Source organism: Rhinoderma darwinii, chromosome 1, assembly GCF_050947455.1.
Source record: "Rhinoderma darwinii isolate aRhiDar2 chromosome 1, aRhiDar2.hap1, whole genome shotgun sequence".
Taxonomy (NCBI): Eukaryota; Metazoa; Chordata; class Amphibia; order Anura; family Rhinodermatidae; genus Rhinoderma; species Rhinoderma darwinii.
Genome location: NC_134687.1, coordinates 250,026,375 through 250,053,974, shown reverse-complemented (window position 1 = coordinate 250,053,974; position 27,600 = coordinate 250,026,375). Strand labels below are relative to the sequence as shown.

General features: G+C 42.5%; 1 protein-coding gene across 1 annotated transcript in view; it reads right to left on the bottom strand.

The window, feature by feature from the left end:
- LONP1 (lon peptidase 1, mitochondrial) overlaps positions 1-27,600 on the bottom strand; it is a 160,874-nt gene that overhangs the window by 69,931 nt on the left and 63,343 nt on the right. The window contains exons 6-10 of the mRNA XM_075863488.1: positions 23,066-23,195; positions 19,324-19,407; positions 6,959-7,179; positions 6,380-6,518; positions 2,169-2,347 (exon numbers count right to left, since the gene is read on the bottom strand). Of these exons, the coding sequence (XP_075719603.1) occupies positions 2,169-2,347; positions 6,380-6,518; positions 6,959-7,179; positions 19,324-19,407; positions 23,066-23,195 (753 nt within the window). The remainder of the gene's footprint in view (positions 1-2,168; positions 2,348-6,379; positions 6,519-6,958; positions 7,180-19,323; positions 19,408-23,065; positions 23,196-27,600) is intronic.

The following is a 27,600-nucleotide window of genomic DNA, read 5'->3' as shown; positions in this document are numbered from 1 at the left end:
ATATACTCCAAAGCATTATACAAGCGATCAAAGGATCTCTGTTTCAAGTACCCTAATTGGACCAAAAAAAAAAAAAAGTTAAATTGAGTTTATTAGAAATTTTACACCTGTTGCAATGAGAACAAATGAAACAACTAATTTCAATGATTAAAAGGGGCGTCCCAAAACTTTTGTCCATATAGTGTATGTAGAAGCTACAGCTGCATGGAGGAGCATATACAGCAGTAATGAGCAGTGTAGCTGAAAATCCAGCACTGGGGTGAAACGAACACTTACCAGGAAGCTGCTTTAGCACATCTGTGTCTATCTCACACTGTTCCCCCCCCCTCCCTTCTCCATAGGATTTTATTGGCAGCATGTCAGGGTCTTTCTCTACTCCCCCCTCCCCTCTACATAGATTTGTATTGGCAGGCAGTGAACAGACACCCCCCACCTTCTGAAGTCCGTCTGTAACATGGAATGGATTTTGCTGAACAGGGGGTGGACAGCAAATTACAGGAAGGGAGACACCTAGTGGCAGTAACTTCACACAGACTTTGAAAGGATAAAGCAAACTTTTAACAGTAAGTAAATTACAAAGTTGATCTATATAAGCTATACTATAAGATTAGCGGTTTGAAAAGTTAGTGTCCATTTAAACCCTTCTTTTAACTAGGTACCACCGCAATCCCAATGACCAGTAAAACATAATAGAACTTATTAGTTATACTGTACAAAGCATGTATATAAAAACAAAAATAGATGGTGGAATTGCATTTTTTTTTTTGCCATCCTCTCTCCAAAAATATAATAAAAGCTAACAAAGTCAACAAATTATAAATAAAAACTACAACTCTTCATTAATGGAAAAGAAAAGAAAAAATTATGGCTTTTGGAATCCAGAACCACAAAAATGACTTTTTTCATAAAACCTGTATTAAAAGGGGTTTTCCCATGAAGGATATTATGACCTATTCACAGGATATGTCAAATGTCCCGGCCACTTACCGATTACATGGTTGGGAGTTATGGAAACAGCATTTCCGTAACTCCCATAGTAGTGAATGGCAGTTACGGAAGCAGCGTAGCATGTGAGCTACGCTGTTTCCGTAATTCATCGTCGGGCATTACACTGTCAGCTACAACACAGAGCAGTAGAACGGGGTTTAGGGGGCCCCAATCTAGATATAGGTGCAGGTCCCAGAGGTGGGACCCGCATCTATGTGACATTTAACATATCCTGTGGATACGTCATAAAGGTCTCTGATGGGAAAACCCCTTTAAGGGGAAAGGATATCACAACGGCAGTATAATTCCTTTTCAAAGTTTTTCTACAGGATATTAAAATTAGCAAGTTAGGAAACTCAAAAACGTTGAGAAAAGATTATACAGCCATTCTAACACCGATCTTTAAAGTAAGTACACCAGGTAATCCGGTCTAAGAGATTAATTATGTATGCAGTTTGTATTGTGTAACCGGGCGATAGTTTACTTCCAAGGACGTAGGCAATACGTCACGACTTTAAACGCTTGTTTAAAGAAAGCTGCAAGTGAAAGCAGGAAATGACAGCCCGTTACTGTAGTCTGCCCCCTTGTACAGTCTCTAGTGACCCCAGAGGAACATTTCTTCATGTTATCACCCCTATATTACAAGGAGAGAGGATATGTGCTCTCTTGACAACTGGCCATTTCTACCCCGTACAATAGGAAAGAGAATACTAGCAGTTACAGATCTAATAACCCCTAGCAACTATTCAGATCATTTATTAACTCCATGACCGGGATCTATGCATATTGACCTAGGCATAAGTGGCAAGTGTGAACTTCGCACATCTTGAACGTTTTTTTCAAGGAGGATTTGTGTGTCTCAGGCTCTGCTTGATTCAGAATTTTTAGGCACAAATATAGACTTTTATACAGTTTTTTGTGAAACATTATGCTTGGACACAAAATTGAATGGCAGAGGCCAGTTTTAAAATAGTGCTGGGTGGCATTTTTACGAAGTGCCAGGTGTCAACTTTCAAGAAAATATACAGGTATGGGTGTATAATATGACTTTTATATTTTTTAAATTTGTGTCTGTCACATGTGTCAAAATTGTCCTGGAAGCGAAAGGGTTAAGTTAATAGCACTGTTAAATAAACTCAAATGTTTAGAGGCTTAACAGCTCACAAGTAAATCTAACTCACCTGTGACCCTTAATTTCAGCCACGTCTGTCATCCCACCCACACTGAAACGGAAATACTCCCTGTTCAGAGCACGGGCAATAGAGCGAGCAATACTCGTTTTTCCTACTCCTGGCGGCCCAAAAAAGCAGAGGATCTTTCCCTGCGTACTTCCTCGGAGCTGACTCACAGCTATAAATTCCTGTAAAAGATAACACAATAGGTTGCATTATGTATTATATGTTCGTTCCTCAATGCTGAGTTTGTAAACATGCAATCTTGGCATCGCTGGCAAGCTACTTGTATTAAAAAAAATAATTAAAAATTACATTTCAAATATTAAGTACAAAATCTACTCCTGATCCTGCTCATCTGGGTGGAAGGAAAATCCCAGCATTTATACTACTGTGGGTAATCACCTTAATCTGGAACATTATAGAGAAAGCAATGCTAGTTCTAGGGATCTGTGCAGACCTGATTTAATGCTATAGACGTCATCAATCCTGAAATCATACAGAAGAGTAAAGGCCCTTTTACACCTGCCCATAAGCAGCCGCTGCAGCGAGCGAGACATTGTTGATCGGCGCTCGCATGCTCCTGTCACATGGAGCTATGGATGGGGGAGAGCTGTCGTTACTCCGATCGCTCGCTCCCATCCATTGTCATCATGTCGGCAGCGCGTCTCCCTGTTTACACAGGCAGATGTGCTGCCGTCAACGATAATCTTTTACTTTTTTAAAACGATACGATCAGCAGATGATTGAGCGTTTGCACGGTCACCTGCTGATCGTTCCCCTGTTTACACAGGGCAATTATCGGCAACGAGCGTTAGATTAACACTCGTCTGCCCGATAATCGTCCCGTGGAACACAAAAGGCATGACAATATATGACAAAAGGTACCTAATTAAGAAGTAATCTGTATTCAGCGTTTGAAGCCCTAGATTTTGTAGATTTAAGTTTTGTTTACACAGTGCAGATTTGCTACAGATTTTGATGCATTTTTTTAAAGGAACAGTGTCATCACAAATTATTTTTTTATATGTTAAAGATGTTAGTGCTTTATTAAAAATGTTTATATTCATTTGTGTGTTTGTGTTTTACTTTTTCTTATTTTTACACTTTTTCTTCCCTATGGGGGCTGCCATTTTTTGTTCCATTTCTGTCTGTGTCGATTAACGACACATACAGACATGGAATACGGCAGCCACAGTCCCATAGGGACTGCGAACGACTCCCGTCCCGTTGACTTCAGTGTACGGCGTCTGTGTGGGAACTGCGCATGCGCCGCTCCCACACAGTCCAATTCGAAATTGGCGCCGTACGGCGCCATTTTCCTGTGGACCGGAAGTCGCGGCCGGACAGTAATATTACTACTTCCGGTCGCGGCTTCCGGATTTGTGCACTTGGACCAGCGGCAGCAAACGGAGCGGACGGGCCGGAGGGAGCCGCGGCGGCAGGAGCAGGTAAGAGATTTCAATGTATGTTCGTGTTTGTTTACTACTGTATGTAAACCTACTACACTGTGTGTTAGCTCAAAAAATGGCGACACACAGTGTAGGAGGTTACACCGTTCAAACCCCTCGTTTATCCCGGCACTAGCCAGGATAAAGGAGGGGGGGATGCTGAGAGCTCACTAGAGCGAGGGCTTTTTACCCAATTTTGCAAAGCTGCAATTTTGGGAAGAGCTCCATCTAGTGACCAAAAATGGGTAGTATTATAAATTAGAATTAATTTATAATATTTCCTGACTCTTGAAAAAAATAAAAAAAATTTGAACAATGTTTAATCACCCACACACTAAATGTTTAATTTTAAAAAAAAAAACATGTTTTTCTGGCAACACATTCCCTTTAAGCAAAGACCACAATTGGATATAGGAGAGGAGACCCTTTAACCCCTTCCCGCCACAGCTTTTCATTTCCGTTTTTTCCTCCCCACATTCCAAAAGCCATAACGTTATAATTTTTCTTCGATATAGTACTACGAGGGCTCGATTTTTGCGGGTCGAGTTATAGTTTTCCGTAGCACCATTTATTTTGCTATAGAATTTACTTGTAAACGGGACAAAAATAATTAGTGGGGTAGAAAATAAAAAAACAGCGATTCCTCCATGGTTTTTTGCGCGCCGTTTTTACGGAATTTACTGTGCAATTAAAACAACATGTTAATTTTATTCAGTGGGTCAATACGATTACGCCGATACCAAATATAAAAAGAAAATTTATTTCGTGTCTCCAAATTCCGAGAGCCATAACTTTTTTATTTTTCTGTCAATTAATTGGTATGAGGGCTTATTTTTTGCGGGATAAGCTGTAGTTTTTAATAATACCATTTCGGTGTAAACGCGACGGTTTGATCACTTTTTATTTCATTTTTTGTGGGAGATGAGGTGACCAAAAAATAGACATTCTGTAATTTACAATTTTTCTTTTTTTACGGCGTACACAGTGCGGGTTAAATAATGATATATTGTAATAGTTCAGACTTTTACGGATGCGGCGATACCAATTATGTTTATTTATTTTTTTACTATGCTCTAGGGGAAAATGGGAGTTTTTTGAGCTTTTAATATTTATTTATTTATTTTTACACAAAAAAAAACAGGAAAAAAAACCACAAAACTTTATTTAACTCATTTTTACATTTTTTATTAGTCCCCCTAGGGGACTTCAACCAGCGATCGTTAGATCGCTTGCACGATATACGGCAATACTAATGTATTGCAGTATATCATGATTCTGACAGGCTTCTATTAAGCCCTATTCACCCTAGGCTATAAACGACCATTTTACTTTATTGTGCGGGTCGCTACGATTACAGCGATACCATATGTATATCGTTATTTTTACATTTTGCAGCGTTTGCGCAATAAAATAACTTATTTATAAAATAAACTATTTTTTGTGTCACCATATTCTGAGAGCCATAACTTTTTTATTTTTCAGTCAAAAAAGCTGTGTAAGGGCTTGTTTTTTGCGGGACGGGTTGTAGTTTGTATCGGTACTATTTTTGCGTACATGCGACTTTTTGATCACTTTTTATTGTATATTTTGGGAGGGGTGGTGACCAAAAAAATAGTGATTCTGGCATTGTTTTCCGCTTATTTTTTTGCAGTGTAGACCGTGCGGGAAAAATAATATTATAGTTTTATAGTTGGGGTCGTTACGAACGCGGTGATATGTGTACGTTTTTTTTACGTGTTCATTTTTTCCTATAATAAAAGACTTATTTTGGGAAAAAAAGCAGTTCTTGTTTAGGTCACTTCTAACTTATTTTGACACTTTTTTTAAAAAATATTTTTATTCTTTTTTTAACTTTTTTTACTTGTCCCACTAGGGGACACTTAGACTTGCAGCTCTGATCGCTGCTAGAGTACATTACACTACACACGTAGTGTAATGCATTCCAACTGTCATTGTGACGTAACAGTCACACTGATAGGAAGCCTACGACGACCACCCCCTGGGTGGTCCTCATAGGCTTCTGTACATGGCAACCCGGAAGCCATTGTCTGGCGTCCGGTTGCCATGGGTACCATCGCCAGCCCCCGTGATTTCACGTGGGGGCTGCCGATCACTGCTAAACTCCTTAGATGTGGCGATCGGAATCGACCACCGAATCGAAGGGGTTAATTGCCGAAATCAGCGGCGATGGGCCGCTGATCAGCAACACGCAATGCAGTGCAGACACCCTGCAGTTACCCGCCGCTGCGGTGTAGCGCCGCGCGGCGGTTAACTGTCAAAGCACAGACGTAACTGCACGTCGAGGTGCGTGAAGTTACTGCTCACCTCGACGTGCATTAACGTCAAGGTGCGGGAAGGGGCTAACAGTCAACATTGAGCCATTATTGAGAAGATATGGTTGTATGCAAATACTTGCCCAAATATCGTATCGAATATCGTTAACACTAGTCTAAATAGAACTTTACTGCATGAGGGGCACAAATGTGGAGTTCAATAGAGGCTTGGATGACTTTATTGAAAGTAATGATATTACAAGTTATGGATAGTAGATTACAGGACATGGGTTTTGTTCTTCCTGCAATATTTGGAGTTGGGAAGAAATTTTTGTCCCTAAGATATGGAAAATTGTTTTCTGCCTAATGTTTTTTTGCCTTTGTCTAGATGAACATTGCAGGAGAATAGGCTAAACTCGATGGACTTGTGTGTCTTTTTTCAACCTTACTATGTTACTATAAAAAGAAAAACCTCCAAATTAGAATAGACTCTTACAAGGATTCTCTTCTTGACATCTTCCATTCCATAGTGATCTTCTTCTAAAATATCCTCAGCTCTCTGCAGATCCAAGTTCTCCTGGCTGTACTTCCCCCAGGGGATGGACGTTAGCCAATCCAAGTAATTTCTTGTTACGCTGCAAAAAGACAAAAATAGTATCTCACATTAACCTGTATTTAGAAAGATGCTGTTCCATAATTAAATTTGCTCTCAATGTTCTACATGAAAAACGTTAGATTTTTCAAAATGGCAAATAGAAGTTTTCCAAAATACTGCACGTTTAAAGCGGAATCAAAATGCAGAAAATACAATTTGAGGAAACAAACTAGTAATCGGTTGCTTAAACTTTCACTTCTGTATTTGGGCCTAAAATTCTGGATGAATGGAAATCAAAGCATACTTTTGAGGAAGGCGAGCCCAGTGGTAACTAGGGATCACCAGACACTGAACTGAATGGTATGTTTCTGTGTGTGACTTTGCTCAACATAAATTGTTTCCCTTCTTTCCAGAACAAATTCACTGCCACTCCAGATTGAATAATTCAACAGTTAAATAAAATACAAAATAAATTCTCACTTGAATTCAGAGGAATGGTTGTCAAGTAATCCCAGTTTGCTAAGCTCTTCATCAATGACTTCCATAACATGCTTAGGGACTGTGAGGTCAGTTAAACGCTCCCGAAATTTTTCTTCAATGGCATCCTTATCTTCTTTCTCCAGGCCAAGCTCTTTCTTTATGATTTTCAGTTGTTCTTGAAGCAAGTACTTCCTATGTGTTTGTTTGATCTTTTCTTCTACCTGCAAACCACCAGAACCATTTTGAAACTAGTTAGTAAGCCCAGTTGCAACAGCCACTCGGGCTGTTTTTCACGGCATCCGAGTGGCACCCGATTTTTTACAGAGCCATTCACTTTAGTGGGTGAATCGGGTTTGTGAAAATGGACCCGACTTTTCGATCCGTGGAAAGCCAGAACATGTTCTATCTTTCCACGGATCACGAACGAGATTCGGGCGCAGGGTTACCAATCCTCCGTAAATTTACAAACAGTCTGCAAAAATGGGTGTTTTTTTCTGTCGTCCGTAGCGTCTGGCAGAAAAAAAAGCTCCGTCTGATTTTTTTGTAGTCTGCCGAAACTTTGCACTGTGCATGCGCCAAAATGTACATGCGCAGCGCAAAGGAATAGTAGGCTGCGGCCGGGCATATTTTCAGATTCTGCGGAATCTGAAAAGATGCAGGCCGGCCGCTTCCAAGTGAGGTCGGTGCCTTGAGTGGACCAATCCAGTCCTGTGCCGTCACCGACCCAAGTCAAAAGTGATCCTCTGCGGCGCCGCTTCGCTTCATGACCACCTTGAGTCATGTCAGGCATAGTGGAGAGTAGTAGCGATAGGCGATACAAGGGGGGAGCTGTGCGGCTACGTGCAAGGATGGGCTGTGCGGCTACGTGCAATGATGGGCTGTGCGGCTACGTGCAAGGATGGGCTGTGCGGCTACGTGCAAGGATGGGCTGTGCGGCTACGTGCAAGGACGGGCTGTGCGGCTACGTGCAAGGACGGGCTGTGCGGCTACGTGCAAGGACGGGCTGTGCGGCTACGTGCAAGGACGGGCTGTGCGGCTACGTGCAAGGACGGGCTGTGCGGCTACCTGCAAGGACGGGCTGTGCGGCTACCTGCAAGGACGGGCTGTGCGGCTACCTGCAAGGACGGGCTGTGCGGCTACCTGCAAGGACGGGCTGTGCGGCTACCTGCAAGGACGGGCTGTGCGGCTACCTGCAAGGACGGGCTGTGCGGCTATCTAAAGGGACGGGCTGTGCGGCTATCTACAGGGACGGGCTGTGCGGCTATCTACAGGGACGGGCTGTGCGGCTATCTACAGGGACGGGCTGTGCGGCTATCTACAAGGGGGGGCTGTGTGGCTATCTACCCCATTTTGGAAGCTACACCCCTCAAGGAATTTTTCTAGGGGTATAGTTGAACCAACATACTTACAGCAGAGCAAAGCGTAATCTCGCTGTAACCTGTCATTTACAGCGAGATCTTGCGAGATTACGCTTGCTCTGCTTTAAGTACCAAACAAATGTTAACGAAGTGTCGGGATTGTGAATAGACATCCCGTCCTGGCTGGAAGGAATGTCTACTCACTGTCTAAACACTTCAGTAACGTTAATTGGTCAGCATAAGACAGCACATAGTGAACGCAGAGTCACTATGCGCTGACTAAATGAATGGAGAGAAGTGCATGACGCTGATTGGTCAGCATCACACACTCCTCTGTACAACTCCTACTTGGTCTAAAGTAAAAACACGCCCACTTGGGCATTAAGAAACTAATTAGCATAAAGCTAAAATCGCTCCTAACGTGGTGAAAATAGATCGTTTTTCTAAATATAAATCACTGCTGTCACCTACATTATAGCGCCCATCTCCTTATGTAGAAGATAGGGCACTTATAATGTGGTGACAGAGTCTCTTTAAGAAAGAGCAGATTATTGCTGCAGACGGCACTACTTTCCCCTTTCTGCAACGTCTGCCCCAGCAGGGTTTTGGGAAGGCCCTTCTGATTCTTCCGGATGGTGCCACAAGCCACGGTGGATCTGGACGAAATGACTTTAGGAGGGGAATACTGTTATTATAATTGTCCACGTATAGGTGATATCCCTGACCAAGTAAAGGGTGTATCAGGTCCCAAACAATTTTGCCGCTGATACCAAGAAATGAGTGGCAGTCTGCGTGATGAATTATTGAATCTTACCCCTCATAAATTTTAAAACTGTGCCCTTTTGTTAGGGAGGTATTGCCTGAAGTGCAGCCTCCCTTTGAAATTTACGAGGGATTCATGGAACGCTATATTTTTTTCAGGGGTGTAATTTTCTGAAAATGTTATATTATAGTTGTCGATGACAGGCCTAATCTTATATAGCCTGTCACAATGGGGGACCTGTGGTGGTGGCAACGGGAATTATCGTTATAATGCAAGAACTTGAACAGGGCCTCAAAACGTGTTCTGCTCATCACCGTACTGCAGAGGGGTGTATTGTACAATACGTCAGAGGACCAGTAGTCCCGGATACGTGTTTTTTTTATGAGGCCCATGTTTAACAATAGGCCCCAAAATTTTTGGAGTTCCACTGGGTCTGTGGGGGTCCAACTTTGAACTCTGGCATTATATGAGGTGGGATTGCTGGCCATAAACTGCTCTGCATACAAACTGGTCTGCTGCACCATCGCAGAAACAAATTCCTCAGAAAAGAACAAATTAAAAAAAACTAATTCCCTGAACCCCGCTGTCTCTACTTGGATCCCTGAGGAGGCGGTAAAGTTGTGAACCTGAGGGGTATAATTTACAGCGGGTACCCATATCGCCTCATTTGAATCCGGCTGCGCAGGACCAACTGCTCTTCTGCACTGTGGGGAGGGCTCATAACAAATTCCATCTCATCTTCACTTGCAGAGTCGGTGTCGGAGAATAACATGGCATATGCCTCCTCTGAACTATAAAATCTCTGGGCCATATAGGTATGGTACAGTATATAATAACTAATAAAAACTCCCTAAAAACAATATAACTAAAAAGTGATCCCTAAAAATACAGGAGCTGGACAGAGTGCACTGTATAGGTCACAGGTGGTGACAAGACACAGAGGTCAGGTAATGAGCCTATATAAAGTAGAACTACCCCTAACAAGACTCCCTTCAATTGCTAGATAACTTTAATTTTTTTTTTAATTTTTTTTTTTTTTTTTTTAAACAAGAAAACTAAACTCCCTAAAAATACAAGAGAGGACGGAGTAGGTAGGGACAGAAGACCGCAAGTAAAAAGTCAGCAGGTGACGGACATCAGCAGGTAAGCAGGATTACCAGGTGACAGAAGCTGGGGCTAGGGGTCAGTATAGGGTAAAATTGGGGAACTTTTTAAACAAAATTAACAGGGACACTGACAGGGACGTCAGATCTGACAGGGTCCTTCACAGATCGGACAGGGTCCTTCACAGATCGGACAGGGTCCTCCACACTAGGCAGGAATCAGCTGAAGGGCATGGAGGGTGAGTATAGAGGAGTTATTTTTGTATTTTTAACATTTTTTTCTGTCAGAAACACTCTGACAGTACATTACACTACACTACACTGATGACCGGCTCGGAGAAGATCTGACACGCAATGAGCTTCTTAGAGCCGGGAAACGGCACTGTGTCGTAATTGCCAGCTGTGATTGGTCAGTCACATTTGACTGACCAACCACAGCGATCGCCGACATGGGGCCGCTATGATAGGTCCTGTGCCGGGTAACTGTGATTGTTAGCGGTCACGGACTGCAACAATCATGGTGATGTCACCATGTCAAGTGACATGGTGACAGTTTGAATGCAGGGCGTTACTGTACGCCCTTTTGCGGGAAGGCACCGCTAAAAAGGATGTTCAGTAACGCCGTTTTGCGGGAAGGTGTTAACCCCTTAACGCTCAGTGACGTACTATTCTGTCATGGAAACCATCCCGTTCGCGCTCCATGACGGAATAGTACATCGCGGGAGTAACGGCCATTTCGGCCGTCTTCCCGACACATACAGGAGCTTGGACAGCTGCTGTCTTGTAAAGCGGTTGCCGCAGCTCCTATGGCGCGAACCGAGGGGTTAACCTACCATCACCAGCCTGCTACACGATACACGGCGTCCAGCTATGCCATCGACGGAAGCCTAGTGGGTCCTGTCAGTGAGAAGCTGACAGCTCTAATACACTGCACTACGCACTTGCGATCAGGGCCTCCTGCCCTCGAGTGCCCTAGTGGGACAAAGTAATAATGTAAAAAAAAAAAGTAAAAAAAAAAAGATTTGTAAAAATAAGAAAATAAAAGTTTTAAAAGTAATAAAAGTAAAAATCCCCCTTTTTCCCTTATCAGTCCTTTATTACTAATAAAAATATATAAACAAACAAACTATACATAATTGGTATCGCCCGTCCGTAACGGCCTGAAGTACAAAGTTATTTTGTTATTTATCCCGCGCGGTGAACGCCGTAAAAGAAAAATAATAAACCGTACCAGAATCACAATTGTTTGGTCACTTCACCTCCCAAACAATGGAATAAAAAGAGATCAAAAAGTCGCATGTACCGAAAAATGGTACTGATCTAAACTACAGTTCGTTACGCAAAAAATAAGTCCTCGCACGACTTTATTGATGGAAAAATAAAAAAGTTATGGCTCTTAGAGTATGGTAACACAAAAAAGTAAAAGGAGACCCCTATTAAACCGTTTCAGTGACCGGTTTTCCCACGCATACCTACAAATTTAGGATATATGAAGGGAAGGACACCAGTATTCAGCCCCCAGAATGCCCCCCCCCCCTTACTGGGAGTTCATGCAAAAATTGTGTGGGGTTTGATGCACCCACTGCTGGACCAGGGTTACCACCTCTACCTGGATAATTTTTAGACCAGCGTCCCATTCTTCAACTGCCTCGCTTCCAGAAGTACTGCGCTTCCAGAAGAAATCTGAGAGGCCTCCCTAAGACTGCTTGGGCAAACACTCAGAAGAGGTGAGAGCAGGGCACATTCTAGCAGCAGCATATTGTGTGTCAATACATGCCCACACCAGTACCTATGTACCTGTACGAGGTACCAGTACAGAGACCCCCGAACCAGATTGCAACCTGGACTATAATGGGTACATGGGAGGGGTGGAATTGTCAGATCAAGTCCTGAAACCCTACAAGAGACATGCGGTCTGGTATAAGAAGCTGGCCGTGCAGATCATACAGATGGCATTGTACAATGCGTACGTGCTACGTCGATGTACAGGCCCGACGGGAACTTTCCTGGAATTTCAAGAGGTGGTTATCAAGAAACTAATTTTTAGGGACCAAGAAGTGGGGGGGGGGGGGGCACCCAGTACTTCTGGAAGCGAGGCCACACGCATCGTACCAGGGAAACACTTTCCAGGAGAAGTTCCCCAAACTGGCAAGAAGGGCAAAAGTCAAAAGAGGCGCAAAGTCTGCTATAAGAGGGGGATAAGGAAGGACACAATATATCAATGTGACACGTGTCCCGAAAAACTAAGGCTCTGTGTGAAAGAGTGTTTTAAAATGTATCATACATCCCTTGATTTTTAATCTACCCCAGTTTTACTTACCCTAATGCACTCCGCACAGCTTATCCCCCCTCGTCTTTCCCTTCTGAGCCCTGCTGCGTGCTATTTAGAAAGTTTTTTTTAACCCTTTAGGCATTTCACAGGAATTAAAGCAAAGTGGAGGTGAAATTTGCAAATTTCATTTTTCTTGCTGAATTTCGATTTTATTCAATTTTTTTCAGTAACAAAGAAGGTTTTACCAGACAAAAACTACCAAATATGTATTATCCAGATTCTGCAGCTTTTAGAAATGTCCCACATGTGGCTCTAGTGTGCTCGTGGACTAAAACACAAGCCCCAGAAACACCTAGTGCATTTTGGGGCCTCGTTTTTATTAGAATATATTTTAGGCAGTATGCCAGGTTTGAAGAGGTGTTGAGGTGCCAAAACAGTAGGAATTCTCCAAAAGTGACCTCATTTTGGAAACTACACCCCTCAAGGAATTCATTTATGGTTGTTGTTACCATTTTGACCCCACAGTGTGAAATTAAAAAAATATATTTTTTTAACAATAAGATGTAGTTTTGGCTCAAAATGTCTTATTTTCACAAGGAATAAAATACCCCATTTTGTTGCCCAATTTGTCCTGAGTGCGGCAATACCCCATTTGTGGTGATAAACTGCCGTTTGGGCCCATGGGAGGGGCTCAGAAGGAAAGGAGCGCTATGTGTTCTTTGGAGCCAAGATTTTGCTGGATTGGTTTTCGGGTGCCATGTCGCATTTGCAGAGCCCCAGAGGTATCAAAGCAATGGAAACCCACAAGACGTGACCCCATTTTGGAAACTACACCCCTCAAGAAATAAATTTATGGGTGTTGTGACCATTTAGACTCCACAGATTTTTCACAGAATTTATTTAAATTGGGCTGTGAATTAAAAAAAAAAAAAAAGAAAAAAGGTGTTTCCAATAACATGTAGTTTTGGCTCAATATTTCTTATTTTCACAAGGACTAAAATACCCCATTTTGTTGCCCAATTTGTCCGGAGTGCGGCAATACCCCTTTTGTGGTGATAAACTGCCATTTGGGCCCATGGGAGGGCTCAGAAAGAAAGGACCACCATTTGGCCTACTGGGGATTTTCTGGTGCGAAGTCATGTACACCGCATTCCAAATTATTATGCAAATGTTATTTTTCGCTGATTTCCCTAAATAGTCGATGCAAATGATAGTCAGTATAATCTTCATGCCATCAACCGTTGGAATATAATGCAAATTTTATTGAACAAATCTCCTAATGATAACAGATTTTTTTTTTAGAAGTAAATAACTCAAAATGCACGGTTTCAAATTATTATGCACAACAGAGATCAAAACATTTTAAAGGTTTGTAAAGAGAACTAAAATGGTAATTTGTTGAGTTTGCAGCATCAGGAGGTCATATTTACAGAAATCTAAAGCTCTTTCAATCAAAAAAAGTCAGGTCAAGTTACATGTTAACATAGGACCCCTTCTTTGATATCACCTTCACAATTCTTGCATCCATTGATTTGTGAGTATTTGGACAGTCTCTGCTTGAATATCTTTGCAGGATGTCAGAATAGCTTCCCAGAGCTTCTGTTTTGATGTGAACTGTCTCCCACCCTCATAGATATTTTGCTTGAGGATGCTCCAAAGGTTCTCAATAGGGTTGAGGTCAGGGGAACATGGGGGCCACACCATGAGTTTCTCTCCTTTTATGCCCATAGCAGCCAATTACACAGAGGTATTCTTTGCAGCATGAGATGGTGCATTGTCATGCATGAAGATAATTTTGCTACGGAAGGCACGGTTCTTCTTTTTGTACCACGGAAGAAAGTGGTCAGTCATAAACTCTATGTACTTTGCAGAGGTAATTTTCACACCGTCAGGGACCCTAAAGGGGCCTACCAGCTCTCTCCCCACGATTCCAGCCCAAAACATGACTCCGCCACCTCCTTGCTGGGACATGCTGGCCATTCACCAACCATCCACTACTCCATCCATCTGGACCATCCAGGGTTGCACGACACTCATCAGTAAACAGAGTTTGAAAATTAGTCTTCATGTATTTCTGAGCCCACTGCAACCGTTTCTGCTTGTGAGCATTGTTTAGGGGTGGCCGAATAATAGCTTTATGCACACTTGCAAACCTCTGGAGGATCCTACACCTTGAGGTTCGCGGGACTCCAGAGGCACCAGCGGCTTCAAATACCTGTTTGCTGCTTTGCAATGGCATTTTAGCAGCTGCTCTCCTAATCCTATTAATTTGTATGGCAGAAACTTTCCTCATTCTGCCTTTATCTGAACGAACCCATCTGTGCTCTGAATCAGCCACAAATCTTTTCACAGTACGATGATCACACTTAAATTTTCTTGAAATATCCAATGTTTTCATACCTTGTCCAAGGTATTGCACTATTTCACGCTTTTCGGCAGCAGAGAGATCCTTTTTCTTTCCCATATTGCTTGAAACCTGTGGCCTGCTTAATAATGTGGAACGTCCTTCTTAAGTAGTTTTCCCTTGATTGGGCACACCTGGCAAACTAATTATCACAGGTGCCTGAGATTGATTACAATGATCCAAAGAGCCCTAAGACACAATACCATCCATGAGTTTAATTGAAAAACTAATAATTAAATGTTTATGACATTTAATTCCAATGTGCATAATAATTTGGAACACGGTGTATGCAGAAGCCCCTGAGGTACCAGTACAGTTGAAACCCCCCGAGAAGTGACCCCATTTTAAAAACGACACCCCTTAAGGCATTAATCTAGAGATGTAGTGAGCATTTTGACCCCACAGGTATTGAGTAAAAGATAATGCGAGGCATATGGTGCAGAGTGAGATTTGCAATTTCCTATACATATATACCATTTCAGTGTCCGATATATTGTGCCCAGCATGTTCCACCGGAGACATACACCCCATAAACTGTAATGTGGGTTCTCCCGGGTATGGCAATACCCTACATGTGGCTGCTATCAGCTGCCTGGGTACGCAGCAGTGCTCAGAAGGGAAAGATGAGGGGGGATAAGCTGTGCGGAGTGCATCAGGTTAAGTAAAACTGGGGTAGATTGAAAATCAAGAGATGTATGATAAATTTTAAAACACTTTTTGCTACAGAGCCCTGTTTTTTTCGGGACACGTGTCACATTGATATATTGTGTCCTTCCTTATCCGCCTCTTATAGCAGACTTTGCACCTGTTTTGACTCTTTCCCTTCTTGGCAGTTTGGGGAACTTCTCCTGGAAAGTGTTGCCCTGGTACGATGCGTGTGGCCTCGCTTACAGAAGTACTGGGTGCCCCTCCTTCTTGGTCCCTAAAGATTAGGTTCTTGATAACCACCTCTTGAAATTCCAGGAAAGTTCCCGTCTGGCCTGCACATCGACGTAGCATGTACGCATTGTACAATGCCATCTGTATGATGTGCATGGCCAGTTTCTTATACCACACCCTCGATTTCCGCATGGCACTGTAGGGCTTCAGGACTTGATCTGACAAGAATATGCCCTGCTCTCACCCCTTCTGAGTGTTTGCCCAAGCAGAGTCTTAGGGAGGCCTCTCAGATTTCTACTAGCAGTGCCGCATGCCGCAGTACTTCGGGAAGCGAGGCACTTGAAGAGTTGGACGCTGGTCTAAAAATTATCCAGGTAGAGGTGGTAACCCTGGTCCAGCAGTGGGTGCACCAAATCCCACACAATTTTTGCATTAACTCCCAGTAAGGGGGGGGGGGGCATTCTGGGGGCTGAATACTGCTGTCCTTCCCTTCATATATCCTAAATTTGTACGTATACCCTGATGCACTCTCGCACAGCTTATAAATCTTCACGCCATACCTTGCCCTCTTACTCGGCAGGTACTGGCGGAATTGAAGCCTCCACTTAAAATGTACCAAGGACTCATCAATAGAAATGCACTTCTCGGGGGTGTATGCTTGGGCAAACCGGGCACTGAAATGGTCTAATAGGGGTCTCAGTTTATACAAACGGTCAAAACTGGGGTCACCTCGGGGTGGGAACTGCTCATTAACAGTATAATGTAGAAAGCAAAGTATTGCCTCATAACGCATCCTGGACATTGCCATATGGTACATCGGGGTGTAGTATAAGATGTCCGTGCTCCAGTAGGTCCTAATGGACGGCTTTTTCAGAAGCCCCATGTTCAAGTGAAGTCCCTAGAAATTGCCCAACTCTGCGGGGTCCATCTGTTGGATTGGGCATAAAATGATGTGGAGTTCTTAGTAATATACTGTTAGGCATATAAATTTGTCTGGGAGACCATAAGCTCTATAAAGTCATCAGTGAAGAACTTGAAAAAATCAATTTCACGGTGCCCTGCCGTATTAAATTTGATTCCCGGGCTGCCCGTGTGGATTTGGGGCTCATAAATGTCTGGTGTTGGGGTCCAAATGGGGTCACTTCGCTCGGGGGTTTCAACTGCGGCGGGGTAATTTCGCTCGGGGGTTTCAACTGTAGTGATGGTCCTGGAGCGTCTCCTAGGGGGTTCCTCTCCATCATTGGATGAGGAGGTTGATAGATAAAAACAGAGTCTCACCATCCAACGAGTCTGTGTTGGAGGCAAGAAATGAATATGCCTCTTCGGCAGTGAATGTCCGTTGGGACATGTTTGTTTGCTTCCCTAACTAGGAGCAATAGGCTGCTACCTAAATTAGCCAAAAAAAAATTGTGTTTTTATAGAACGAGTGAGATTCCCTGAAACTAAACCTAACTAGATTATTCCGAGCTTCCCTGACGCTAAACCTAACTACGGTGAGGGGTGCCTGACACTAAACCTAGCTAGATTATTCAGAGCTTCCCTGACGCTAAACCTAACTACGGTGATGTATTTCTGACGCTAAATTCCCTGACGCTATACCTACGCTTTTTGACGGTTCCCTGACACCAACTAACCAGTTAAATTGTCTAGACTGTTTTTTTTTCTTATATTTTTGTTTTATATATTTTATAAAGAAAAAAAATCAAAAAATAATCCCCAAGGACCAAGAAATTTGGTCCTGAAGACTAAGAAGTGGTCAGTGATAGGAGATCACTGACCAGAAATGTGGGGGAAACACAAGGAGGAAGGGTACAGGAGTGGGTAGTGGATGGAGGAGGTGGGAAAAAGAAAAAAGCAGGTTTTTTTTTAACTTTTTTTCCGACTTTGCGCTTCTCTTTCTCTTCTCACAACCGCTCTGAACACCTCGCTATCTCCAACAGAGGCGTTCAGGGCGGTTGCAGCAGGATGTGATGTCAGGGAGAGGAAGTTTAGAGACAGATCACCACTATTGGTCAGTTAGTCCCGGACTGACCAATAGCGGTGATCGAGGAGGCGGGACCATCGCGTCAGGTCCCGGCGTATTGAGCTGTGATAGTTTGCTGTCCGAAACAGCAGATGTCACAGCTCGTGAACGCGCCAGCGGAAAATGGCGATGCATTTTCTCCCGTGACGTACTATTCCGTCACTGAGCGCGAACGATGCGGTCAGAATGACGGAATAATACATCACTGAGCGTGAAGGTGTTAATGGACACACAGGGGCTGGGATCGTTAGAAGACAGCTCTGATACACGTACTGTAACGAATACTGTGTGTCCATCACATGAGCATGGACAGTATTTAATTCACTGGAAGTAAACAATGAATGTTCCTACTGAATGACAAGTAGAGATATTAAAAACTGATGACTTAAAACAGAAAATCTATTGGAAAATTGTTTAACTATTAATCAAGCAAAAAATAACGAGATTCTACAGTCAAGTTTACAGGAGGAAATAGCAGAAGTGTCACATGAGGTATGAAGAACTTGCGTGAAGACAACAATAAGAAATAACAAGCATTTGCACACACATTCGTTTAACCCCTTCCCCCTGCTTGCATTCTGGGCCCTAATGACCAAGCCATTTTTTACGTTTTTCCATCGTCACATTCGAAGAGCTATAACTATTTTATTGTTTCGCCGATGTAGTTGTATGAGGGCTTGTTTTTTGCGGGACGACTCGTAGTTTTTATTGGTACCATTTGAGAGTAGATGCGACTTTTTGATCACTTTTTTTTAAAGTCAGGATTAACAGAAAACAGCAATTTTTCCATATTTTTTTTTTTTACAGCCTTCACCGTGCGGGTTAAATAATGTAACAGCTTTATAGTCGGGGTCGTTACAGACGCGGCGATACCAAATATGCGTAACCTTTTTGCTTTATTGTGTTTTTTTTAATAATAAAGCAGTTTGTAAGGGGAAAAAGTGGGTTTTTAAATTTATTTTTTTACTTTTTTTTTAATTAACTTTATTAAACTTTTTTTTTTTACTTGTCCTACTAGGGGAATTTCATATGCGATCATCCGATTGCATTTATAATACACTGCAATACTTTTGTATTGCAGTGTATTACTGCCTGTCCGCATCTGCTAGGTCATTCGTTACAGGCAGACCTGGGGGCCTTTATCAGGCCCCCGGCTGCCATCGGAGACACAGACACTCGGCTATCTTATCGCCGGGTGCCGGTGGGAGAGAGAGGGAGCTCCCTCCCTCTCTCCAAAACCACTCAGATGCGGTGCACGCTATTGTGCACCGCATCTGAGGGGTTAAACGGGTGAGATCGATACGAATATCGATCTCACCCGGCAGAGCAGGGACGCCCCCAGCCCTCAGCTGCCTCTGGCAGCTGAGAGCAGGGAGATTTCACGGCTCCCTGCTCTGTTTACTTTATTCTAATGCAGCGCCGTGGAATAGCGGCGCTGTAGAATAAAGCCCATCAATGACCGCTGTGAAAAGGCTAATCGGCGGTCATTAAGGGGTTAAGCATGGAATGGCCACAAGTTGTATAATGTTTGCTAACAATCTGTTATATGTTCTCTTACATTACCTCTCGACCCAAACGCTGTTGTAACTTGCTAAGTTCATATTCTTTCTTCAAAAGTGACAAAGATTTGTAGAGACGCTTTGGAATCTGTAAAAATGATATAAAATAAGTATATTTATAACATGTATATATATATATATATTTATTATATATATATATATATAGCAAAAGAGAAAGCTGCAGCACTCACACAGAAATTATTGACCAGGTGCCCAGCAAAACGTCCCGATCCTCGGACGGAATGTAAGGTATAGAAAAAGAAAATTTGCAGCACTCCAATATGAAAAAAATGGTGGTTTATTCACTCCAAATACAGCAGCAACGTTTCAATCCTGATAAAGATCCTATTGTAGGATTGAAACGTTGCTGCTGTATTTGGAGTGAATAAACCACCATTTTTTTCATATTGGAGTGCTGCAAATTTTCTATATATATATATATATATATATATATATATATATATATATATATATATATATATAAACCATAGAGCAAAGTAACGGCACCAGGACTTCAAGATAGATGAAAAAAGGGTGGATTTATTTTATTGAGCAGCGACGTTTCGGTTCGTCACAGAACCTCTCTCAAGCTGTGGCACATTACACACATTGTCAGGTATAAATAGAAGGTACAGCTAATAATTAACACAAGTCTAATTGATGTACAGTTTACAAAAATTCAGTGTATAAGCATCAGTTTCAACCCATATTACAAAGCAGTTATTCAAAGTGCATAAATGTAATACTAGTTTGAATATAAATGACATAAAGATGATCTACAGTACTTCAATCAGCAATTAGGCTAATTAGAGAAAGATGCAGAGGCCAATCTGAGAAATATAAACAAATGTAAACGACAGACGAGGTCATACATTACCAGTATTACACACCACGAGCGTCCATGCGCATCTACTGCGCATGCTCAAAGATGGCGTAGAGGGCGGAAATACAACCTATGGAACGCACACGGTGAAAATATCACCATTGCGCATGCGCATGACTGGAACAAGCGTTCCAGCCAGTCTGCGCATGCGCGAGCTACGTTGCTTATTAATTTGGCTCAAAAGCTTATTTCAGAACTTGTGTAAGTAGAAAACACATCAGTATGGATAGTACTGCATTAGAAACAGAGTGTGAATCATGAGAAAAATATTACACAAAACAAACATTAGATCCAACAGGCACCATAGCCCATACTGTATTATGACAGTAAAGCTACACTCAGTTTTTCTTTACTTCAGACTGGTAAACATTACTGGGAATACTATCATCCCATATGGAATTTCAAGTAGACCCACACCTATAGCCTTAGGGGATATATGTATATAAAATATTGACAAGATGAAGATATTATTTAACCCCTTCACGACCAGCCCACGTAGATTAACGGGCTGCAGTGCTTGTCCTTTGTCCTGCAGCCCGTTAATCAGAACGGAGTGCACAGCGCTCTCCCTATGCCATAAATCTCTCAGCACACGCTGCTACTAGCAGCCTTAGTGCTGAGAGAAGACATCAGGACCGGATTGGTGCCGGTCCCGATGATGTGATCACCATGATAAACCTATCATGGTGTTCACAGCAAAGTTTGTTGCAGCAACAAACTTTCGTGCTTTTAGTTTCAATGTTTCTCCTCCCTCCATGTCAGATCGTTCTGAGACAGTGGGGGAGAAGAAGCACTGTGCCGAGCAGCTGCTGTGTGTCTCCTATAAAGACACACAAACTATGAAAAACACACAAATAACACCTCCACATAGATAGTTTAGTGTAGGGGTTAAGCCAGGCAGTCCTGCGGATAACAACAATAGAAACGGAGACATGGGCCACAAGGCATCCTGCATTCAGAGAGTATTCACACGAGTGTTTAGAAGAACTAGAGAGATAATGGAAGAGGAACTCCTCTTGAGGTGCTTTATAGAGAATACCGTGACTGAGTAGCCCAAACCATTTAATGGAGGCTCTGATAACCCAAGCAGTAGAAAAAATTGGCCTCAAGGTACGTGAAAAACACATGCCACACGCAAAGCACACAGATGTAAAAATGCTGCATTTTTTACGCGCATAGATCTGTCACGCTCGTGTGAATGTAGCCTGAGTGCTGCCTGCGGTTTCCATTTTTTCTGTACAAGCAGGAGCGTCTGCCTCCTGCGGACAATAAGATTAGACGTCAGTTGATCGGTGTCTGTAGGGGTATACACTATGGGAAAGGCCAACAGTTTAATTCTTGGTGTCATATGTCCCAGTGACAACAGAATATGCCCACGGTCTCTGTTCCCCATTGAGACAAACAAGAGACCATGCACCCAAAATTACTTTTTTCATGGAATTAACAACCCCTTCTTGCCGCAGCCATTTTTCAGATTTTCATTTTTTCCTACCCAACCTTTCAAAAGCCATAACTTTTTTATTTTTCCGTCGATAAAGCCGTTGGATGGCTTGTTTTTTGCGGGACGAGTTGTTATTTTTGCACCATTCATTGTAACATAATGTTTTGGGAAACTGGAAAAAACATGCTTGTGGGGTGGAATAGGAAAAAAACAGCAACTACTCAATATTTTTGAGGTTTCGTTATTACTGCGTTCACTGTGCGGTAAAAACGGCACGTTAACTTTTTCCTGTGGGTCAATACAATTACGGCGATACCAAATTTATATATTTTTTTATGTTTTACAAGGAAGAAACTAATTGTTAAAGATAAAATTTGTAATTTTTTTGTCGCTATATCTTTTTTGTTGATTGAGCGGTATGAGGTCTTATTTTTTTGCGGGGCGAGCTTTAGTTTCTATTAGTGCCCTTTTGGGGTACATGAGACTTTTTGATCACTTTATTTCATTTTTTGTGGGAGATAAAGCGACCAAAAGACAGCAATTCTGACTTTTTAATATATGGCGTTCACCTTGCATGATAAATAATGTTATATATAATGTAATAGATCGGACTTTTGCGGAACCGGCAATACCAATTTTATTTATGTTTTAAAATAGAGGAAAAATGGTAAATGTTTTTTTTTTTTAAAGTTTTAATTTATTTTTTTACACTGCTCAGAACTTAGTCGACTCCGCTATTGATTCCGTCGGAAAACCAGAAACCTACCGGAATGGTGACAAACTGAAAGCATTAGCGATGTTTCCGTCACCATTGAGATCAATGGTGACTGAAACGGAAGCTGTGCTTTCACTTTCACTTTCCGTTGCGGGGTTCACCCGACGGAAACCTCAGACGGAACCCCGGAACGGAAATGAACGGTGATATGAACAGGCCCTTAATAAAACTTTTTTTTTTTTTTATGTACACATTTTATTAGTCCCCCTAGTGGAATTTAACAAGCGATCGTTAGATCGTTAAATACTAATGTGTTGCAGTATATTGTCATTTTCACAGACTTCTTTTAAGCACTATGGGGGGTACCGTTGACCTGTTGGGGGGAGGGCGCCCCCTCTTTCTAACACCTCAGATGCTGTGGTCGCGATGGACTGCGGCATTTAAGGGGATGAACGGCCAGGAGTAGAGCGATCGCTGTTCCTGGTCGGGAGTCCCGGGTGTCAGCTGTAATACACATCGGACACCTGCAGCATATGAAGTGGGATCAGCGGGCCCCGCCTTATGCATCACCCCCCGCACCAGGACGTGCTATTACATCATGGTGCGGAAATGAGTTAAGTATTCACAAGGAAATCAAATAGGTTTATATTGTGAACCTAAGTTTGGAATTCTTTTCCTAGACAGGAAGACATTTCTGCATGACTTACGTTCGTTTCTTCTAAAACATCTTGGAGTTCTTGGGAATCGGCTCCAGTCAGCGCTGCACCCATGTCACTCAAATAAATTGGATTGTCTACCACCCTTTGTCCTGCTTGCATCATCTGCATTACAGACTCTCTTTTAAAAACACAAAGGGGAGGGGGATGAAATATCATAAAAAAATATATATACCATACTTATATATACACACACACACACACACACACACACACTGCACTATTTTTTTTTTTTTTTTAGCAGAATTCAGCTGCCTGCCTCACAGCAAAAATATGCCAACAGGGGTTCACAGCAAAGGGCATTCAATTGTGGACCTGACTAGAAAACAGCTCTCACCTGAATCGGACAGAAAATGTGTGGCACCGATTGAAAAAGTATTCAAAACAGCATTCAGAAATTATTTTAACCCTTTAGGCATTTCACAGGAAATAAAGCAAAGTAGAGGTGAAATTTACAAATTTCAATTTTTTTTTTACGAAATTCATTTGTAATACAGTTTTTTCTGTAACACAGAAGGTTTTACCAGAGAAACGCAACTCAATATTTATTGCCCAGATTCTGCAATTTTTAGAAATATCCCACATGTGGCCCTAGTGTGGTAATGGACTTAAGCACCGGCCAAAGAAGCAAAGGAGCACCTGGTGGATTTTGGGGCCTCCTTTTTTTAGGAATATATTTTAGGCACCATGTCAGGTTTGAGGAGGTCTTGTGGTGCCAAAACAGTGGAAACCCCCCAAAAGTGACCCCATTTTGGAAACTACACCCCTCAAGGAATTTTTCAAGAGGTATAGTTAGCATCTTTAGCCCACAGGTTTTTTGCTAAATTTATTGGAACTGGTCCGTGAAAATGAAAATCTACTTTTTTTCTGAAAAAACATACAATGTTTTAGTTTTTACAAGGAATAAAGGAGAAAAAGCCCCCCAATATTTGTAAAGCAATGTCTCCCGATTACGGCAATACCCCATATGTGGTAATAAACTGCTGTTTGGACCCACGGCAGGGCTCAGAAGGGAACGAGGGCCATTTGGATTTTGGAGCGCAGATTTTGCTGGCTTGGTTTTCGGTGCCATGTCGTGTTTGCAAAGCCCTGGAGGGACCATAACAGTGGAAACTCCCCAAAAGTTACCCCATTTTGGAAACTACACCCCTGAAGGAATTTTTCTAGGGGTATAGTTAGCATTTTGACCCTACACGTTTTTTTCTGAATTTATGGGAATTATGCCGTGAAATTGAAAATCTAAATTTTTTCTAATAAGATGTAGTTTTAGCTCAGATTTTGACAACAGATAAAAGGAGAAAAAACACCCCAATATTTGTAAAGCAACCCCTTCTGAGCACAGCAATACCCCATATGTGGTAATAAACTGCTGTTTGGACACATGGCGGAAGTTAGAAAGGACGGCGCGCCATTTGACTTTTGGAGCTCAAGTTTTGCTGGAATGGTTTGCGGCCCCATGTCACATTTGCAAAGCCACTGAGGGGCCAAAATAGTGCAAACTCGGCAAAAGTGACCCCATTTGGTAAACTATACCCCTCGTGGAATTTATCTAGCGGTATAGTGAGCATTTTGACTCCACAGTTTTTTTGCTGAATTATTGGGATTATGCAGTGAAAATCAAAATCTACCTTCTTTCCACTAAAATGTTGAATTGTTTTCATTTTCACAAGGAATAAAGGAGAAAAAGCGCCCCAACAATTGTAAAGCAATTTCTCCTGAGTACGGCAATACCCCATATGTGGTTATAAACTGCTGCTTGGATACACCGCAGGGCTCAGAATGGCAGGAGTGCTACTTGGCATGTAGATTTTGGTTGATTGTTTTTTGAGCGCCATGTCGCATTTGCAGAGCCCATGAAGTGCCCGTACAGTAGAAACCCCTGAAAAATTACTCCATTTTGGAAACTTTACCCCTCAGGGTAATCATCTAGGTGTGTACTGAGCATTTTGATCCCACAGGTGTTTCATAGATTGTATTAGAATGAGGCAGTGAAAATGAAAAATTATTTTTTCCCCCAAAAATATGTAGTTTTGCACCCATTTTTTTTTTCCTACAAGGGGTAATAGGAGAAAAAACAACACATAATTTGTTACCCAATTTCTCCCAAGTACAGCAATACCCCATGTGTGGCCCTAAACTGCTGTTTGGGCACATGGCAGAGCTCATGGAAGGAGTGCCATTGGGCTTTTAGAGCGCAGATTTTGCTGGACTGGTGTACGGGCGCCATGTCGCATTTGCAGAGCTCCCTTAGGTACCAGAGTAGAGTGTAAAACCATGAGAAGTGACCCCATTTGGTAAACTACACCCCTCAAGGCATTTATCATTTGCCTGGATATATGACAGGGTTTAGGAGAGAAAGGCGCATGTGAGGCCTATTTTGGTGATTTTCGCTGCATTAGCCCACAATGGAAGAGCTCTGGGGTCAAATAGTAAAACAAACCCCCAAGTAGTGACCCCCATTTTGGAAACTGCACCCCTGAAGGCATTTTGACCACGCAGGTTTTTTTTTCTATTAGAAATGAATGCTCAGTGGATGGTGAAAATTGCAAATTTCCACAGGTATATGCCATTTTAGTGCACAAGATTTTGTGCCCAGTTCGTGCTACTGAAGACAAATACCTTAAACTGTTAAGCGGGTTCTCCCGAGTATGGCGATGCCATATATGTGGACGTACACTGCTGCTTGGGCACGCTGCAGGGCTCAGAAGGGAGGGAGCGCCATTTGGCTTTTGGAGCGTGGATTTTGCTCGCTAGTTGTTCTGTTTGGGGTATTACTGGTATTTCAGTTTATGATGTGGGGGTACATGTAATCTGTGCGGAGAACATCAGGGTATAATAAGTGGGTATAATAATTGGGTAAATAAATAATATTCCGCAGACATGTGGTCGCTGTCGCACTGATAAATGGCGCCCGATCTTATCCGCTCTTGGACACTCTGCACATTTTGCATCGCCATATTCTGAGAGCCAAAACGTCTTTATTTTTTCTCCACCGGAGCTGTGTGAGGGCTTATTTGTTGCGGGACAATCTGTAGATTTCATTGGTACCATTTTGGGGTACATGCGATTTTTTGATCACTTTGTATTTCATTTTTTTGGCAAAAAAGGCGACCAAAAACCTGCAATTCTGATGTTTTTTATTTTTAATTTTTTTACGGCGTTCGCCATGCGCTATGAATGACAATTTTAATTTATTCTGCGGGTCGGTACGATTACGGCGATACCATATGTATATAGTTTTTCTTATGTTTTGCAGCGTCTGCACGATAAAATCACTTTTGTGTCAAATAATTTATTTTTGGTATCACCATATTCTGAGCGATAACTTTTTTATTTTTCCGTCAAAAAAGCGGTGGGAGGGCTTGTTTTTTGCAGGACGGGCTGCAGTTCTTAATGGTATAATTTTGGACTACATGCAACTTTTAGATCCCTTTTTTTATTCTGTTTTGCGAGGGGTAGCGACTAACAAACAGCGATTCTGGAATAGTTATTTATTTAATTTTTTTAAGGTGTTCACCATACGGGTAAATTAGCGTGATATTTTTATAGTTTGGGTCGTTACGGACGCGGGGATACCACATATGTTTTTTGGTTTTTCCTATAATAAAAGACTTAAGGCTGTTAGTGTTTTTTAACATGAAACTTATTTATTTTAACTTTTTTACAACATTTTTATTAACTTGTTTTAACTTTTTCTTTTGTCCCACTAGGGAACTTGAAGGCATGAAGCCCTGATCGCTATTCTAATACACTGCACTACCTACATAGTGCAGTGTATTAGAGCTGTCAGCTATTCACTGACAGCAAGCCTATTAGGCTTCGCCCACCGCCGGGGCCTCATAGGCTTCCGTGCTAGGAAGCAATTGTTAGGCTACGGTTGCCATAGCAGCCATCGGAACACCCGCGGGTGTCGATGGTTGTCATTAGCAACCATAGGGTACGATCTAATCACTTAGATGCAGCCAAAGCTGCATCTAAGGGGTTAATCGGCCGCATCGGAGCCTAGCTCCGGTCCTGGCCGTTAGGGCACGGTGTCAGCTGTGACAAACAGCTGACACCCGCGCCCGTGGCAACCATCGTGGTTGCCGACAGGCTACAAGACACTTTGATGCATCGAAGGGGTTAATCGGCCGGATCGGAGCCTAGCTCCGGTCCTGGCTGTTACAGCGGGGTGTTGCACAGCCGATACCCGGCGGTGATAGCGCTGGCTCAGCTTCTGAGCCAGCGCCATCACATACACTACGTCATGGAGCTGTGATTGGTCAGTCTGCTTTGACTGACCAATCACAGCGATCGCCGGCAGGAGACGGCTGTGAATGGTCCCCTGCCGTCTTACTGTGCCGATCAACTGTCATAAACAGTTGACGGCACAGTTCTGTCACCTTGTCCTTTGACAGGGTGACAGTTTTTAGCCAGGACGCACCGGTACATCCCTGTGCCTTATAGCACTTCAATGCAGGACGTACCGGTGCGTCCTGGTGCGTTAAGGGGTTAATGACCGAGCAATTTTTTAAGATGTTCCATCG